Source organism: Bemisia tabaci, chromosome 6, assembly GCF_918797505.1.
Source record: "Bemisia tabaci chromosome 6, PGI_BMITA_v3".
NCBI classification, from domain to species: Eukaryota; Metazoa; Arthropoda; class Insecta; order Hemiptera; family Aleyrodidae; genus Bemisia; species Bemisia tabaci.
This window is the reverse complement of record NC_092798.1, coordinates 4,407,645-4,425,831: the sequence shown is the minus strand read 5'-3', so window position 1 is coordinate 4,425,831 and position 18,187 is coordinate 4,407,645. Positions and strand designations below refer to the sequence as shown.

Sequence of the window (18,187 nt, the reverse complement as noted above, 5' to 3'; positions counted from 1 at the left end):
AAAAATGGTCCGCATAGCCCCGATTGGGGTTACCTCAAATCAAAGTCATCCAACTATGAAACAAGGAGTCAAAAGCCATAAATCCATACACTAAAATCAAAGGAAAGGGGTCTACTTCAAATAGAAACAAAGATTAATAAGATACAAAATAAATACTCGCCACAGCAAACAAAATTCAAAATTAAAAAAATCGCATTTTCGGGCTATTTCGGCTATATTCGGCTATAAGAGGTAAACAAGAATGTTACAGCACAGAGCATAACAGAGGGGGACACCATCGATGTTGATATTTTAAATTGTTAGTCTACATTACTGCCAACCTTCTTTCTCATCAACACATCAAATTTACGTTTTCCTCTACAAAATTCTCACGGTGGTTATCATAGCCCCGTGGCCAACATAACCCCGGTCTCCCCTACCTCAGATTAGGTTTATCAATACAAGTCAAAAATTTTCATATCAAACTCATTTTTCATTCCGTAATTTTTAATATGTTTTGTGATTTCATAATTTATATTTATTTTCAAAAATTCTTTTCAGTTTAAATATTTTGTCTCCATTTTAGAAGACTTTTTTAGATTGAAGAATGCCGGTTTTTGACAAGGATTCGTTCCTTTTTCTGAGGACGGTAGTTATACCCTCCATATTTTTATTTTTTCATAGCAATTATTCTTATATATTAACAAACTAGCCGTTCTGGACGCGCTTTGCGCGTCCGTCGCGGCCAGCCGAGGGGCTGCGCCCCCTGGACCCCGGATCACTCGCTACGCGAGTGACATTCGGCTCGCTCCGCGAGCTATTTTTCTCAGTGATTGGACATTTGATCACTAAGATGTATACATTTTGGAGACTCTGGAGGCAAAAATGATTTCGTCACAGAACCTTGTTGCCGGAGCGTGCCACCATTTACACATGAATAGATGTGTGGAGGTGAAGCGATGATGGGGATCGATCATCTCTTCAAAAGCGCATTTGACTGGAACGTCATCCCATCGGGTAGTGGAAAAAGACAATCCATGGATCTCCTTCCGCGATTTGACTTGCTGAAGTAGCAAAAGTTCGTCTTTACCTCTTAAGAAGATTATCGGCGGCGTAGGGGTCTAAAAACTGCTCAACGATAGTATAGTTCGAGTTCCGAATCGCAATGAGCCCACTCGTGTTTTTTTTTTTTTTTTTATACTTCCATCGCATATAAATTTCTCTGATGTTTTTGTTTTAGGCTCTCTGATTGCATAATAGTATCCTCATTAATCATATCCTCATTTCATTTCCTTTTCCTTCCCTTTTTCTCTCTCTGTAGCATCTGTGTCCATTTACAATTATTATTGTAAAATCGCTTTCCCCTAGTATACAATTGATGCTTCAAACGGAATCAATTGTTTTAATGACATTTCCGGCTAAATCATGGGTTTTCCCAGGAAGGCAGCCTCTCGTCCCTCCCGGACTCTATACTGTTGCCAGATAAGTTGTTTTTTTAACACTTTTCCCGATTCAAATCCGTGTAAAATATTCACATTTATCGCACAATCTGGCAACCTCTCGAGTGAAATAGAAAAAGGTAGAATCGCTGAAAGTCTGAATCCTTCGAAGTTTATATTAATGATGATAATGATATTACTGATAATCAAAGTGAAAAGGTAAAATTATTCTTTAATTGAATTTCTTTAGACTTCCTTTTTTCCAATTTAAAAACCCTGTTCCACAAAAGGATTAAAATTGAACTTTTGATTAACTATAATTACTAAAAAGTATTACTATAAAACTATATGCTACTTCATAGAGGATAGTTAAAATAATTTACACAGTTTCATTGACTGATCTAAAATATCTTTATTCTACCTGAAACTAGGAATCAGTTTAATTGGTTTTTTTTCAGAAAAAAAACTTTTAAACAATTTTTTATTGCGATAAAAACGGTTATTTGTTAGCTATTTTAATCAATGTTTTATAGTTCTTTAAAGTGTTATTTTTGTACATTCCTTTTTTGACGTTATTTTTTAAAATTAATAATTAAAAAGATGCATTTTGATGTGTTTTGAAGGTTCACCTCATGCCCTTGGTGCTAGAGAAGGAACCATCCAAGAAACCACCCGAAATAAAGAAAACGGTGAGTACGAATGAAATAAATGATAATTTTTCGTTTTCATAGAATATTTGGGTTCAATAAAGCAAGAGATAATTCCAATACAAAAACAACTTTTATCACAAAATTGCCGAAAATGCAACACTCTGATGTACGGATTTCGTTAGTTGTAGAGTTTCAATGTTTATTATTTATTGAAAGTCTGACCTTCCGATAAGTGATCCGTTTTAGGAGTTCCGCATCAATTACGAGAGGAAAAATGGCCCGCCAATGAAAGGATTTTTGAGTCAAACGCATTGTAAGTTTTAAGACACTAGGGGCGTGGCATCTTAAAAGTAGTGATTTCAGTAAATTTTTCGCTGCTGCAGTTGCCAACCGACCACTGGTGCATAATTTAAAAACCCTGTACCACAAAAGGATTAAAATTGAACTTTTGATTAACTATAATTACTAAAAAGTATTACTATAAAACTATATGCTACTTCATAGAGGATAGTTAAAATAATTTACACAGTTTCATTGACTGATCTAAAATATCTTTATTCTACCTGAAACTAGGAATCAGTTTAATTGGTTTTTTTTAAGAAAAAAAACTTTTAAACAATTTTTTATTGCGATAAAAACGGTTATTTGTTAGCTATTTTAATCAATGTTTTATAGTTCTTTAAAGTGTTATTTTTGTACAGTCCTTTTTTGACGTTATTTTTTAAAATTAATAATTTAAAGATGTATTTTGATGTGTTTTAAAGGTTCACCTCATGCCCTTGGTGCTAGAGAAGGAACCATCCAAGAAACCACCCGAAATAAAGAAAACGGTGAGTAAGAATGAAATACATGATAATTTTTCGTTTTCATAGAATATTTGGGTTCAATAAAGCAAGAGATAATTCCAATACAAAAACAACTTTTATCACAAAAGTGCCGAAAATGCTACACTCTGATGTACGGATTTCTTTAGTTGTAGAGTTTCAATGTTTATTGTTTATTGAAAGTCTGGCCTTCCGATAAGTGATCCGTTTTAGGAGTTCCGCATCGATTTCGAGAGGAAAAATGGCCCGCCAATGAAAGGATTTTTGAGTTAAACGCATTGTAAGTTTTAATACACTAGGGGCGTGGCATCTTAAAAGTAGTGATTTCAGTAAATTTTTCGCTGCTGCAGTTGCCAACCGACCACTGGTGCATAATTTAAAAACCCTGTTCCACAAAAGGATTAAAATTGAACTTTTGATTAACTATAATTACTAAAAAGTATTACTATAAAACTATATGCCACTTCATAGAGGATAGTTAAAATAATTTACACAGTTTCATTGACTGATCTAAAATATCTTTATTCTACCTGAAACTAGGAATCAGTTTAATTGGTTTTTTTTCAGAAAAAAAACTTTTAAACAATTTTTTATTGCGATAAAAACGGTTATTTGTTAGCTATTTTAATCAATGTTTTATAGTTCTTTAAAGTGTTATTTTTGTACAGTCCTTTTTTGACGTTATTTTTTAAAATTAATAATTAAAAGATGTATTTTGATGTGTTTTAAAGGTTCACCTCATGCCCTTGGTGCTAGAGAAGGAACCATCCAAGAGACCACCCGAAATAAAGAAAACGGTGAGTATGAATGAAATATATGATAATTTTTCGTTTTCATAGAATATTTGGGTTCAATAAAGCAAGAGATAATTCCAATACAAAAACAACTTTTATCACAAAATTGCCGAAAATGCAACACTCTGATGTACGGATTTCGTTAGTTGTAGAGTTTCAATGTTTATTATTTATTGAAAGTCTGACCTTCCGATAAGTGATCCGTTTTAGGAGTTCCGCATCAATTACGAGAGGAAAAATGGCCCGCCAATGAAAGGATTTTTGAGTCAAACGCATTGTAAGTTTTAAGACACTAGGGGCGTGGCATCTTAAAAGTAGTGATTTCAGTAAATTTTTCGCTGCTGCAGTTGCCAACCGACCACTGGTGCATAATTTAAAAACCCTGTACCACAAAAGGATTAAAATTGAACTTTTGATTAACTATAATTACTAAAAAGTATTACTATAAAACTATATGCTACTTCATAGAGGATAGTTAAAATAATTTACACAGTTTCATTGACTGATCTAAAATATCTTTATTCTACCTGAAACTAGGAATCAGTTTAATTGGTTTTTTTTAAGAAAAAAAACTTTTAATCAATTTTTTATTGCGATAAAAACGGTTATTTGTTAGCTATTTTAATCAATGTTTTATAGTTCTTTAAAGTGTTATTTTTGTACAGTCCTTTTTTGACGTTATTTTTTAAAATTAATAATTAAAAAGATGCATTTTGATGTGTTTTGAAGGTTCACCTCATGCCCTTGGTGCTAGAGAAGGAACCATCCAAGAAACCACCCGAAATAAAGAAAACGGTGAGTACGAATGAAATAAATGATAATTTTTCGTTTTCATAGAATATTTGGGTTCAATAAAGCAAGAGATAATTCCAATACAAAAACAACTTTTATCACAAAATTGCCGAAAATGCAACACTCTGATGTACGGATTTCGTTAGTTGTAGAGTTTCAATGTTTATTATTTATTGAAAGTCTGACCTTCCGATAAGTGATCCGTTTTTGGAGTTCCGCATCAATTACGAGAGGAAAAATGGCCCGCCAATGAAAGGATTTTTGAGTCAAACGCATTGTAAGTTTTAAGACACTAGGGGCGTGGCATCTTAAAAGTAGTGATTTCAGTAAATTTTTCGCTGCTGCAGTTGCCAACCGACCACTGGTGCATATTATCTTATTTCAAGCTTTCAGCTGTATTTAACCTTGAGTGCCTTAAAATCCAGTCAAACCTGAAATGAAATTGCAGATGAAGAGATTTATAATCCAATGAAACCTGTCCTTGATGCAATTCAAAGTGATTTCAAATTTCGCTGCATGTTTGAATTTTGAAAACCCTAAAGGTGACCAGGACATTAACTTAATATTAATAAAAAATGCAACTGCGTTTCTTTCAACCAAAATAACTACAATTGTGCTTCAATTTTGTCAATATAGAGAACCAACAATGATGAGGTTGAAGATAAAACAATTGAACAAATAGCTCATGGTCAGGCCAGCTGGATAAATAATATTAAGGATGAGGTTTTGCGTGAAGAAGCTATATTCAACGCATTGAAGGCAGAGAAGATTCAAATCAAACAAGCTCATAGGGAAAATGGGAAACTTTCTGCAAGACTTGTAAGTCGTAATTTTTTATGTATTTTGAGTTTTTGACAGACTATTAAATTGTGTAAAAGAGAGAATAGAAAGGAAAATTTTACTAGCAATAATCACTTTTGAAAGTTCAAAATTGGTTTGTTTAGAAAAATTAGATACTATAAACTCACGGTAATTTTTTATGTAAATAATTATTAGGTTCACAGGCTTATGAGGCCACGAATGCATAACTGCTTTTCTGGTAGATTTATTTTCATTTCAACCCCATATCCGTTAGACAAAGTTTTCAAAAGTTCGCTATTTATTAGGTTTTTGACAGACAGGTAAGGCATTTCAAATTCAATTTTAAAGCAATTTTTTTAAAGTTTGACCCGAAATTCGAGTTTCCCGTCCGATAATTCCCCCTGCTATCAAGTTTCATCAAGATCGGCTGGACAGGGGCCGAGATAGCATTTTAGGCCATGTCCGGCATCTCGGATTTCTGAATTTTCAAAATTTGACCCGAAATTACACCTTACGACGAGTCACATATGATGAATATGTTTGACCTAGATATTTGTGCTAATTTTATAAATTTGAAAGGACTCTATGCACGGACCCCCCAAATTTGCCCGTTTCAAAAGTTAACGAAATTCATACCAGTGATAGAGGGGCACTTCCGGTCTCCAAATCCGGGGTTGGTTTAGTCCCCAGCCCCCCCGAGTGCGACGTTGCCATTTTTTAAAGTTGAAACATGTTAAACCCTATAACTTTTGAGCAATTAAAGATACGCAGGTGCGGTTTGTTTGAGTCGATAGAACATAAAAAGAGCTATCATTTCGTATATAGTTTTTATCCATTGTTGCCAAATTTACCCCAAAATCGACGATTTTTCGATTTTTTCAAGGTGCAAAAATACGGTTAACCTTAAAAAGTCGATATTGGGACACCACGTAGGAAAATAAAAAACACGCGTAATTAAAGCCCTTAATGTGAGCTTTCCAACGGTGTATCGGTTTTTCCGGGGAAACGATTCTATCGTGAGATACAGGCCTTCAAAGTCCGACTTGGCGTACTTTTTGGAGGTCCCGCGTCATTCGCACCTCAAAAAATTAGTATTGTGAACGCTGGCAGAAAAACGAAACTCACATGTAATGAAAGCTATTTAGGTGAGCTTTTCAACGGTTTATCGGTTTTTCCGGGGAAACGATTCTATCGCGAGATACAGGCCTTCAAAGTCCGACTTGGCGTACTTTTTGAGGTCCCCCGTCATTCGCACCTCAAAAAATCAGTACTGCGCACGTCCATAGGAAAATGAAAATTACATGTAATGAAAGTCCTTTGTATGGGCTTTCCAACGGTATATCGGTTTTTCCGAGGAAACGATTCTATCGTGAGGTACAGGCCTTTAAAGTCCGACTTGGCGTACTTTTTGAGGTCCCCCGTCATTCGTACCTCAAAAAATCAGTACTGCGCACGTCCATAGGAAAAAGAAAATTACATGTCATGAAAGCCCTTTGTATGGGCTTTCCAACGGTATATTGGCTTTTCCGGGAAAACAGTTTTGTCGCGAGATACATGCATTCAATGTTCACTGTAGCGGGGTTTTTAGGTACCCTGCGCGGCTTGTTTCTTCGCCCATCGTGATGGTGCAAGTCCCAGGTCATATTAAATAAGACATGAAACAGGTAACTAAATAGACAATTTTTCGATCTTGTTTATCGATTCCCTGCCTCGGAAAAATCGATGGTGTCAAACACTGAACGTGAATGAAAACACTCAGAACGCATAAAGGGTGCAAGAAAAAAGTCGCAATCTCAGGGATTGTGTTATATAGGGGAGACATGATACATAGAAATGGATCCGTTGTCTCTGAGATTCCATTGAAGTTTTATGTTTAATATTTGGTAATAAACAGTTGGCAGTATGTGTCAGGTTCGTCTCTATATCTGCATCTCTCTCTGCATATCTGCATCTTTCTCTCCCTGCTCGCCGCTGCATGAACGGCAGCCTACTTTGATAAGAACTCCCCTGTTTCATGTTATATTCAATAGGACCTGAACCGCTACAACGAACATTCAAGGCATGCATCTCGCGACACAAATTTTTCCCCGGAAAAACCAATATACCGTTGGAAAGCCCATACAAAGGGCTTTCATGACGTGTAATTTTCATTTTCCTATGGACGTGCGCAGTACTGATTTTTTGAGGTACGAATGACGGGGGACCTAAAAAAGTACGCCAAGTCGGACTTTAAAGGCCTGTACCTCGCGATAGAATCGTTTCCTCGGAAAAACCGATATACCGTTGAAAAGCCCATACAAAGGACTTTCATTACATGTAATTTTCATTTTCCTATGGACGTGCGCAGTACTGATTTTTTGAGGTGCGAATGACGGGGGACCTCAAAAAGTACGCCAAGTCGGACTTTGAAGGCCTGTATCTCGCGATAGAATCTTTTCCCCGGAAAAACCGATAAACCGTTGAAAAGCTCACCTAAATAGCTTTCATTACATGTGAGTTTCGTTTTTCTGCCAGCGTTCACAATACTAATTTTTTGAGGTGCGAATGACGCGGGACCTCCAAAAAGTACGCCAAGTCGGACTTTGAAGGCCTGTATCTCACGATAGAATCGTTTCCCCGGAAAAACCGATATACCGTTGGAAAGCTCACATTAAGGGCTTTAATTACGCGTGTTTTTTATTGTCCTACGTGGTGTCCCAATATCGACTTTTTAAGGTTAACCGTATTTTTGCACCTTGAAAAAATCGAAAAATCGTCGATTTTGGGGTAAATTTGGCAACAATGGATAAAAACTATATACGAAATGATAGCACTTTTTATGTTCTATCGACTCAAACAAACCGCACCTGCGTATCTTTAATTGCTCAAAAGTTATAGGGTTTAACATGTTTCAACTTTAAAAAATGGCAACGTCGCACTCGGGGGGGCTGGGGACTAAACCAACCCCGGATTTGGAGACCGGAAGTGCCCCTCTATCACTGGTATGAATTTCGTTAACTTTTGAAACGGGCAAATTTGGGGGGTCCGTGCATAGAGTCCTTTCCCACCAATATCATATATTCTAAAGATTGTTTGTGTACGTATGATAACTATACCACTTTGATCGATTTAAATAAATGTTATCTTTATCACTCAAAGATATTCTAAATATTGTAAGTAAAAAAGTCAAACCAGAAAGAGCAAAAAAAATATTTACAAAGAGTAAATTCGTACAATAATGTCGAGCTGACAATTCTTCACTACTTAAACTGCAAATCTTGTGAAAGAAGAATATTCATATCTAAAAAATATGGCAATATTTGGAAAATTAGAATGAAATGATTTTCAAAATTTTGGAATTTTATTGAGTTAAGGTGATTCGATGGACGCCATATCTTGTGTCAGAACGGCATGCAATATATCGCATCAATTGGTTCTTTTTTTTCAGCTACTCGTCATTTTTCTCCAATTTTGAGATCGCAATTCTGTTGTCAGAAGACTAATGGAGAGACTATATTTTCATTTCAACCCCATATCTGTTAGACAAATTCAAAAGTTCGCTATTTATTAGGTTTTTGACAGACAGATAAGGCATTTCAAATTCAATTTAGTAGTATGAATATGGGAATATTAGCACAAAAGTGTTTAGCCAAATTGTGCAGAAAAATATGAATTAAATTACAGTGTTGTATGGCGGGTATTGTTCAATACGGCAACGCTGTAAAAAAGAAGTATTGTATGTTGCCCCTTCAATAAGCGGGTTATGCAATGATGTAATGTTGCCCCTTCAATCTGCGGGTTATGCAATGGTGTAGTTTTCAAGATGGCGGTTATGCAACACCGCTGCCGGACGGTGCACGTAAATAAATGATTTATTTATGGGTGCAATTTTGCAACATCGAATTTGACAGTGTTGCCAGATGGTGCAAGAAATTAGTTAATTTTTCAATACAATGTTGTCAGCTTGTGCAGAAAATTTGGGTTTTCGGACTTGTACAAATTTTCGGCTTCGAAAGACCGTCTCCTCTAGTATGGGTCTGGTATCGGAGACTGGAGAGTAGGGTCTGATTCGGGATATTAAAACATTTTCTAAGTCCTACGCTGGAAAATATTTTCGGAAAATTCTCCTCCTCCAATCCACCACAGACCGATGCGATTCTTTTACACTATCGAAGATCGGAAAACTGTACAGACCGAATTTTCATACAACTTTTCGTTTTCGAGAAAATCCAACTTTTACCTAAGTCACATGCGTATCCTATACATATGTATATACGAGTTTTTATACATACATACATATAAGTCGCTTTACAGCACTCCCTCGCGCTCTACGACTCCTAACCTCCACTGCTCTCTTTCAAACCACAAATCTTGGGGCATTGAGCATCTTTACATTTCCGCTTCAATCCCTTCCCTCCAACCTTTCATTGGGCGCCTTCTGCGTCTTCTCCCAGGAGGAACCCAGTCAAGGACCCTCTTCGGTTTTTATGCTTGTTTGAATAAATGGATTCATGACTTTTACTATTGACCGGTTGTATGTCTGATGTTATAAACACGTCTATGACACATACCTATCTTATGTGTTTACACGGTTTTCTTCGTGGCCCTCGTAAATTGCGGTCCTCGCTCCGACCATGCAGAGTTCAAAATTCATCGTGAAATAGCTGCCTGTTCGTGGATCGCACAACGATGTGATGTCTGGTTTTAGTTTCTACAGATCAAGGGAATCAGAAAAACGTACAATTTCATTGCGGGCAGCCCGCACTCGCGAACGGTATGTGGTGAAACTTCAGCACAAGCCTACGGTTCCTCACTCTATACGTCCGGAAATCAATGTTCAACGTGAAATATCCGTTGGTTCGTGGGTCGCAGAATAATCTGAGGACTCTAATTCACTTGTATGGATCAACGGTATCAGAAAAACTTAAAATTTCATTGCGGGTTCTTACCCAGCGGTCGTGAGGGAGCAATGAAATGCTTTAACTCCGTTTCCGTGCTGCGGTCCTCGATGGATGCGTCACGAGATGATTAATATTCAACGTGAAATATCCGTTAACCGATAGGTCTGTAGGGACGTGAGCTATACCTCTCACTGCCCTACCTCTAGTTAGGGCCCCATCCTAAGCTCGTTTTTTCCGTGCGCGGCAAAGCAGCCACACAACACCCATCAGATTCATTGCACAGATTAGAGAGCTCGAACGGATGCATGTCTGACTTGGACCACGATTGATAATGAACCCCTTGCATTTCTTTTTGTCGAATTTTCAAGGAATTACTCTTCAGTAGTTTTACTTTTTCTCGAATGTTCACAGGAAAAATTGATGCTCGATCAGTGGGTCGTAAAATCCCGAATTATCATAGAATCGAGTGAGGTCCAACTTGGAGCAGATGCTCCACCAATAAACTTAAATTTGACAAAAAGCGAAAGAAGAAAAATAGGATTCTTTGAAGAATCCCGGCGGCGTCGTGAGGCATTGTGGAACTGGATCTTCGAGAACAACTCTGCGCATCCACAAGTGGTAAAAATTAAAAACAAAATTGACATGAGAAAGGAAGACTTTCAGTCGACACAGGATTTCTCATTTTATATTTCTATCGCTTTCAAAGAATTGTCTCTGCAGTTACATCATTTCTTATTCGCTTCTGGGAACGGTCAGAAACCTATAAATCTAATTGAAAAAGATGTCTCTGCAAGTAGAGCATTAGAAATTCTTCTGTCTTTCACATGTAACGAAACAGCAACTTTGGTATAATATTTTATATGTATAATATTATTTCTCATATATATATATATATGTATGTGTATATATATATATATATATATATTGTCATTATTATATATATTTGTCATTGATTTTTATTGAAAACTCAGCATCACCGCATAAACACTTCCGTGTAAAAATTTATAGAAGACATTGAAAAATACTGGTTTCTTTTTATGCCTCGCAAAATATGTAAATATTGTGATTTTCTTCTATTTTTGGATGTTTGATTGTAGGTTGCATACTCTAGCCTCTGAAAAATTAGAAATATATCACAGCCTCGTGAAATTTCATGAAATATTTCACTGAAATTTCCACTGAAATTTCCAATCTTTCATTTCTTTCTTACGTTTTATACCACCCTGGAGAGACCCCACGTACATGCATATTTGACTTGCGTGAATCCTAGGGGGACCGTGTTAAAAACGTTAGGTTTTTTTGTACTTTGACTTTTTGCACTTAATTTTCTTTTATTGTGAATTTTTTTTTGAATATGTAAGTTTCAGTAACATAATTTGTCGTTTTTCAATAATTTTGAGACATTTGTTACTTAAGTTCTGTGAAACTTACAAAACTTTGATAGTACTTTTCTTTTCTCTGAATAAAACGCAATGTGCTGAGTTCATACGCGTAAAATCAGAACATCGCGGATCAAATTTCCTACTCTGGCTTACTTTTATAGACATAAAAAGTGTTTTTCCTTTAATTTCCTAGTATTTGGAAGGCCAAACGTGGTTCGTCTTACGTTTTGGTCAGTTAACTCGTTTAAATTTCTACTCTTAAATCTTTCGAATCAGTTTTTTCTTGAAAAATTCATATATTTTCCGTGTGAATGTAAACTCATGAATTTTTCAAGTTATTTAAGCTCTAATTTTGTTTTCAAAAACTTCATATTTTTCCAATGAAAAATTGCTAGCCAACAGATTTTTGATCTTGCGTGCATTACTTTTTTGTTAGACTTTCGTTGTCAATAAATGGATATTTGAATCCTATTTTAAATAATTTTTATGAAGCCTTTGAGCTTAAAAGTGCAAAACAGTATTTCAATTTTCTTTTCTTTCTTTATTTTGATTTTCTTTTCTTAATTTCTTATTAAATGATAAAAATAGCTGTGTCAATCATGTAAAGAGTTGTTTCGATATAGAAATTTTGATTTTATGATCGGTTGAAATTTATTCTTGGCTTCTCTAAGTCTTATTTATTTTTGGAATTTCTTTTTCCAATTTTCTCGCTCTATGTCGTGAAAACCTACTTTTGCTTTTTCTTAAGCTTGGTTTCGACTAGAATATCTTTTTCTGAGCCAAAAGACTAAATATTTTTTCATTTTGGTTTATTCAATTTTTTCTTGTTAAAATTCAAGTCCCTATTTCAGTTTGGTTTTTGAGTTATTTGAAATCTTTAAGTAAAATCTGAACATCTTGCAAACAAGTAATTAAAATTAAGTTGTTGTTTCAGCTTCATAATTACGGTAATTTCCGCTTGAACTATTTTTGAGAGTTCTTACGCAATTTCGATTTTACAGTGATAAAATAACGATTTTTTTTTATTGCGGTTTGTTATGAAACTCTAATTCAAGCAGGAAAGTCCAATTTACTTTTATTGCAATGCAATTTGGACCCATCACTTTAAAAATTGATCCAAATCTATGGTCAGTAATCAAACGCAATTATTTTTTGATAAAAATTTAGATTGAGCCTGTGTTACGTGACGATTGCCGTTACTTGCGCGCGGTGACCTGAATTTATTAGTTTTCATTATTGAAAATAAACTTTAAAATTTTCTTTCTTAACAATTTACTTATGCTTGCAAAATGTTCATGTAATTTAATTTTCTTACAAAATTAAGCCTTTTTAGCTTCTATCTTTTAAACTTAGGCAATTTTGTTTACTTTTTTTCACTTTTTGCTATCTTTTCTTGAACTATTCTTCAATTCTACGTGGATATGCCTTTGAGCATAGGTGAAGAGAACTTCACATTGATGAGTAGCTACTTTTCCTTTTTCAATTTCGATACTTTTTTTTTCTCTTTCGTAATTTCCTTTAAATTTTAGCTCTACGTGGACTTGCATTTCCTTACTTTTGTCTAATTATGCAAGGGTTGTGACAATAACACAACGCTAAAATTTTGATTTTTTAAATAATTTTATATGGTTTACAGAAGTTTAAATGCCTACTTTTTGAATCAGCAGTCAAATGATTGCATAAGACCGTATTGTGATGACTCTGAAGGGAATTGTTAAGTCAGTAACCCTGCTTCTGGGCTGGTCGTTCACCCAAAAAAGAGGAACCCGTACAATTCTTTGGCTTTGGAAGGTACCTTCACAGAATAAAGACTGTGGTGTTGCGTTTATTTCCTTTCCTGAGTTACATCCTTCGTTAGGTTCCCTCGCTTTATGCGTTGTAAAGTTTTGGTAACTTTTGCCAGAGGAATAAAACATGAGCATCCATTTTAAAGGAACAGCGCAAAGTATTACTATGGCAAATTACAGAAAAATTTAAAGTGGCTTTCTACTTTCTGTTAAACTCCGGTATGTTTGAACCGTTCTTGTAAAATTGTGAATGGGATAGTGACATGCATCCCGTGAAACAGATTTAAATGTATCAATCTATGGCATCCTTTTTCACGGACAGCGCAAAAGTATACATTTATAATCTTCACACAGTTTTATAAAAATAGGTGAAAACTTTAATTTCAATAGCTCTCCGCCCAATTATTTTAAACTCTATGGCCTCGACTTTCACTCGCACGGTGCAGAAAAATAATTGTGTAGCACAAACCAAACTCTAACCCCTTTTTCGTTCAACCAATCATATCAAGATTTCTATCATGTCAGAATTTCTATCATTTTTCCGTTTTATTTCTTTTATTTCAATGACTTTTATGTCAAATATATTTTCAATTTCATTTTTTTTTTCTTGTTACTCAGTTTTGTGATTATTCTTCATTCTTTGAGCCTCATTCTTGAGCAAGCTCAGTATAAAAGATTTCACTGGCTGTGATACAACAGATTTTCCTTCACTTTTGACTTTACTTTCATTAAATTTTCAATTTTACGAATTTTTGCTTAAACATATATTGTTGAAAGTATTACTTTTTTTTTTGAAATTTTTCTTTTAATGTAACTCTCTGGACTAGTACGCGTTTACCTTTGACTAGTATGATAAAATTTGATGAAATTTCATATTCATTAATTTCAATAAAAGGCACTGGGCACTGCATCATCTGAATCACCTATATTTTATTCTTTTGCACTTGTATGCATTTTTATACTTTACTTTTGTATCTTTTGGATACTTTTCTATGTATTCTTGTTAAAACTGTTCACTTTGTTTCAGTTTTTCCTAAAATTACGGTAATGCGTAATTAATTCTTTTTTCTTTTCTTGCGTTTCGCCAATTATCCCAATTGTTTATAAAATGTTCATTTCTTTTTAAGGCCTTCAGCCATCATCTTGCTTTTTCTGTTTAATTTTTAATATTTGTGATCTTCTCAAAGGAGAGTCATGACGTTGGGGGCAACGTCTTCGTAAAAAAGGGTGAAATGTGATGTTCACGATCCCTGTTTTATTTTTCCAAATTTTTTCCATCTTTTTACAAACTTGATCATTTTCAGTCCGAGCACAATCTAAGTTACAATCTGTAATCTCTAGCAACTTCAGTCATTAATTTTAATAGCGCTTTATCGCCCTTATCAAAAGCCTCGCTTCTCGAGCATCCTATTTTTCGTCTTTAGAGTATCAGTTCTCCAGCTAGAGATCAAGAGTCAACTTGCTGGGCAACCTCCGGATGCCTCGGCCGGTGGGAACCCTCAGCTCTTGCCATGAGCCTTACTAATAATTTATTTCTCTTGCAGGAGCATTTTGTTTTTTATATGCTTTGCATATTTTATTATTATTCTATTTTTTTTTTGTAAATGCCTTCTGCAAATTGAATCATCTCAAAATTAGAAAAGCCAACCAAAAAGGAAATCCAAACCTAACAGAGAAAACAAAATGTGCAGAACAAGAAAAAATGTAAGGTACCAAACCTTCTTAAACTTCGAGACTTTTTTCTTGAATTAAAAAATGTTTTAATTAAGATTACCAGTTATATACCTCACCAATAAACAGTTAGATAAAGACATAGCCAGATAATATCAACAAAATGTCAGTATCAAATAGAGTATTCAAATCCGTTCAGATTTATTAATCTAAATTTTTTTTCAATCAGTTGAACTATCATTACAATTAAAAAGACCAGACCAATTGCATAAAATTATGAAATCATTTCTAGATTTTCAGTTATCAATTTATTTAAAATTATAATCTTTGAAATTGACAATGAGCCTTTGTTAAGCTCCTTTATCATGTAAGCGTCTTCAACGCAATATTTTGCAGTCTATTGAAAGACTATAATTAATATTGAAATGTTTTCCATTTTATTTCCATAAGGAAAATTAAAGATTTCTTTTGTGTGTTACTAATCCTCTTTTTGCAGCATTGTCATTTGTGTTCCGCAGAGGATGATCCAGTTTTGTACCCTGGATTCTGATATCTTTGGTGATGTAATTTCTTTTTATTCTTATTATTTGTCCCTTTTACCGTGCCTTCAGCACCTTAAATTTGAATTATTAAAATCTGTCCATTTGAAACGCATTATCTAGTCTTCCATTATTTTCTTGTTAATTTTTAAGTTTTACCTTTTCTTTCAAATTCAGTTTTCTAACCTAGCTCTCCCACACTATTTTAGCAGGTGTAATTGTCCAAATACTTGGATTTTCACTTTAAGGGTGAATTTCAGAGTATTTCGTCAATTATGTCTTAGCAACTGCTCCTCCCAGTGATAAGAGTTGATTCCATGTAAGAGTAAGTCGTAAAAGTATGAAATTACGCATTACCCAAGTAGCATGAGTTGCAATATGTTGTACTCGTGTAGTAAGAAAATCGCAACTTGTCGAATGGCGTGGATGTTGCCTATTCGCGTGATGCAAGGGGCGCGGAGAATCGCAACTTCATTGCGATAAAATCACGACTCTTGCAGTCTCGCGACAACATACCGCCATATGGAATCGGGTCTCTCTCTGAAGGAAGGAGAAACATTTTCTTAGTATTTTAAATAAGGGGTGGTTCTCGCATTTTGAGAAAAAAAAATTTTAACCCGGCGCGCACAGAGCCTAAACATCGAGATTTTTCCGGTTTTTTTGGCATTTTCGCCGTATATTTTTGATATTTTTGCCAGCAACACAGATTCGGCGCTAGATGTCCAAAAATTGGTACAAACCTAGCACATACCTTGCAGATTAAGGGAAAATTTGTGTTTTTCTCCTAGGTCACTCTCAGTTCGCTTGGTAATGCCGAAACTCTCCGCTCGGCAGCTCTAAAAATCGAAATTTCGCCGTTTTTTAACGTATAATGAACTTTTTGAGCAACCTATAATGGTAGTAAAAATCCGAAAATTTGTGGAAAGCAAGTCCATACCATCAGTATGGAAGGGCAAATGTCAGAAAACTCCTACGTCTTTTACTTTCTGCCAAGCTATGCCCATAATGGTGGAAAACTTGTCAAAAATAGCTCAATTTTGACCGTTTTTTCGCGTTCGAAAATTTATTGGACACCCTGTAATGACAATGAAGGTCCGAAAATTTGTGGAAAGTAAGTTCATATCATCTGTATGAAATAAAAAATTTTACTTGGTTCATACGTCTTGTATTCTTCGTCCTGCGATACCCGGAATGGCAGCGAAAACGTCAAAAATACCTCAAGTTGGCCGTTTTTTGATAATTTTTTGGAACACCTTGTAGTGGCAGTGGAGGTCCGAGAATTTGTGCAAAGTAAGTTCATACCCTCCGCAAGGGATAAAAAAATCTACTTGTTTCCTATGTCTTACATTCCTCGTTGTGCGGTGCCCGCAATCACTTCGAAAACGTCAAAAATACCTCAATTCGGCCGTTTCTTCAATGGCGAAATTTATTAGACACCCTGTAATGACACTGGAAGTTCGAAAATTGGGGAAAAGCAAGTCCATACCACCAGTATAAAAGGGCAAATTTCAAAAGGTCCATAGATGTTTGATTCTTGGTCTCACGGTGTCTTCAGATACACAAAAACCGTGAAAAATACCTCCATTTTGACCGGTCTTTCGCTATTAAAATTTAATAGACACCCTGTAACGGCAACAGAGGTCGAAAAATTTGCTGAAAGTAAGATCATTCCATCTTCATGCAATGAAAAATTCTACATCGTTCCTATGGTATGCATTCCTCGTTGCGCGGGTGCCCGCAATCGCATCGGAAACGTCAAATATACCTGAATGCGGTCAATTTTTTTTACCGAATTATTTTTGCAGACACCCTGTACTGACATCGGAGGTCCGAAACTATGTAAGAAGCTAGTGTTGAAAGAAAGGAATGGATAAATTTAGGTATTTTAGAAAATTTCGCCTCACTTCAGGGCGTCTAGCGACAACAATTATAAATGTAAGGGTCTTTGAAAAATTGCCGTTCTTTTCAGATGTATAAACAACGTATATTTACTTGGCACTTTTAAAGAGTCGCTGATGTCATAACAGGGTGCCAGAAAAATTTCACACGCGAAAAATTGGCCGAATTCACAAAAACATTCGAAAAACACAAATTTTCCCTTAATCTGCAAGGTATGTGCTAGGTTTGTACCAATTTTTGGACATCTAGCGTCGAATCTGTTGCTGGCAAATTATCAAAAATATACGGCGAAAATGCCAAAAAAACCGGAAAAATCTCGATGTTCAGGCTCTGTGCGCGCCGGGTTAAAACTTTTTTTTCTCAAAATCCTCTTGGCTACCGTGTTTTTTTATCACATAGAACCATTTAAGACCGTGCAACATTTGGTTTTGTCGATTTAAAAAAATAAGTCCCACCCTAAGGAGGGGCCCCCAAATCTAGGTCGCCTCCTAACTTTTCGACTACCAGTCCGCCCCTGGTAAGTGTCCCATAATGACGTTAAGAGACGTGACGAAAACAAATTAATTAGGAAAAAAAGTAATAAGAATAAAAAAGTAGGAGATATCTGTAGGTGTATATTTTTCTGACGAGAAAACTACGGAAAGACAAGTAATTCACAACGTACAAGTTTAAGTAACAAGCTCATACCACATCTGTATTACAGTTTAATTACATCAAAGTTGTATTACACTTGAGCTAATGCAATAAAAC

At 35.3% G+C, this 18,187-nt stretch overlaps 2 protein-coding genes across 3 annotated transcripts in view; one reads left to right on the top strand and one right to left on the bottom strand.

Moving 5' to 3' along the window:
* LOC109032644 (uncharacterized) overlaps positions 1–15,653 on the top strand; it is a 131,932-nt gene extending 116,279 nt beyond the window's left edge. For both annotated transcript variants that reach the window (XM_072301268.1, XM_072301269.1), the window contains exons 3-8: positions 2,042–2,107; positions 2,833–2,898; positions 3,624–3,689; positions 4,416–4,481; positions 5,115–5,297; positions 10,571–15,653. In XM_072301268.1, coding sequence (XP_072157369.1) covers positions 2,042–2,107; positions 2,833–2,898; positions 3,624–3,689; positions 4,416–4,481; positions 5,115–5,297; positions 10,571–11,011 — 888 coding nt within the window. In that variant the 3' untranslated portion in view covers positions 11,012–15,653. The remainder of the gene's footprint in view (positions 1–2,041; positions 2,108–2,832; positions 2,899–3,623; positions 3,690–4,415; positions 4,482–5,114; positions 5,298–10,570) is intronic.
* Positions 1–18,187, bottom strand: part of Klp3A (kinesin-like protein 3A) — a gene marked incomplete in the record, with an annotated part of 479,268 nt that overhangs the window by 352,344 nt on the left and 108,737 nt on the right.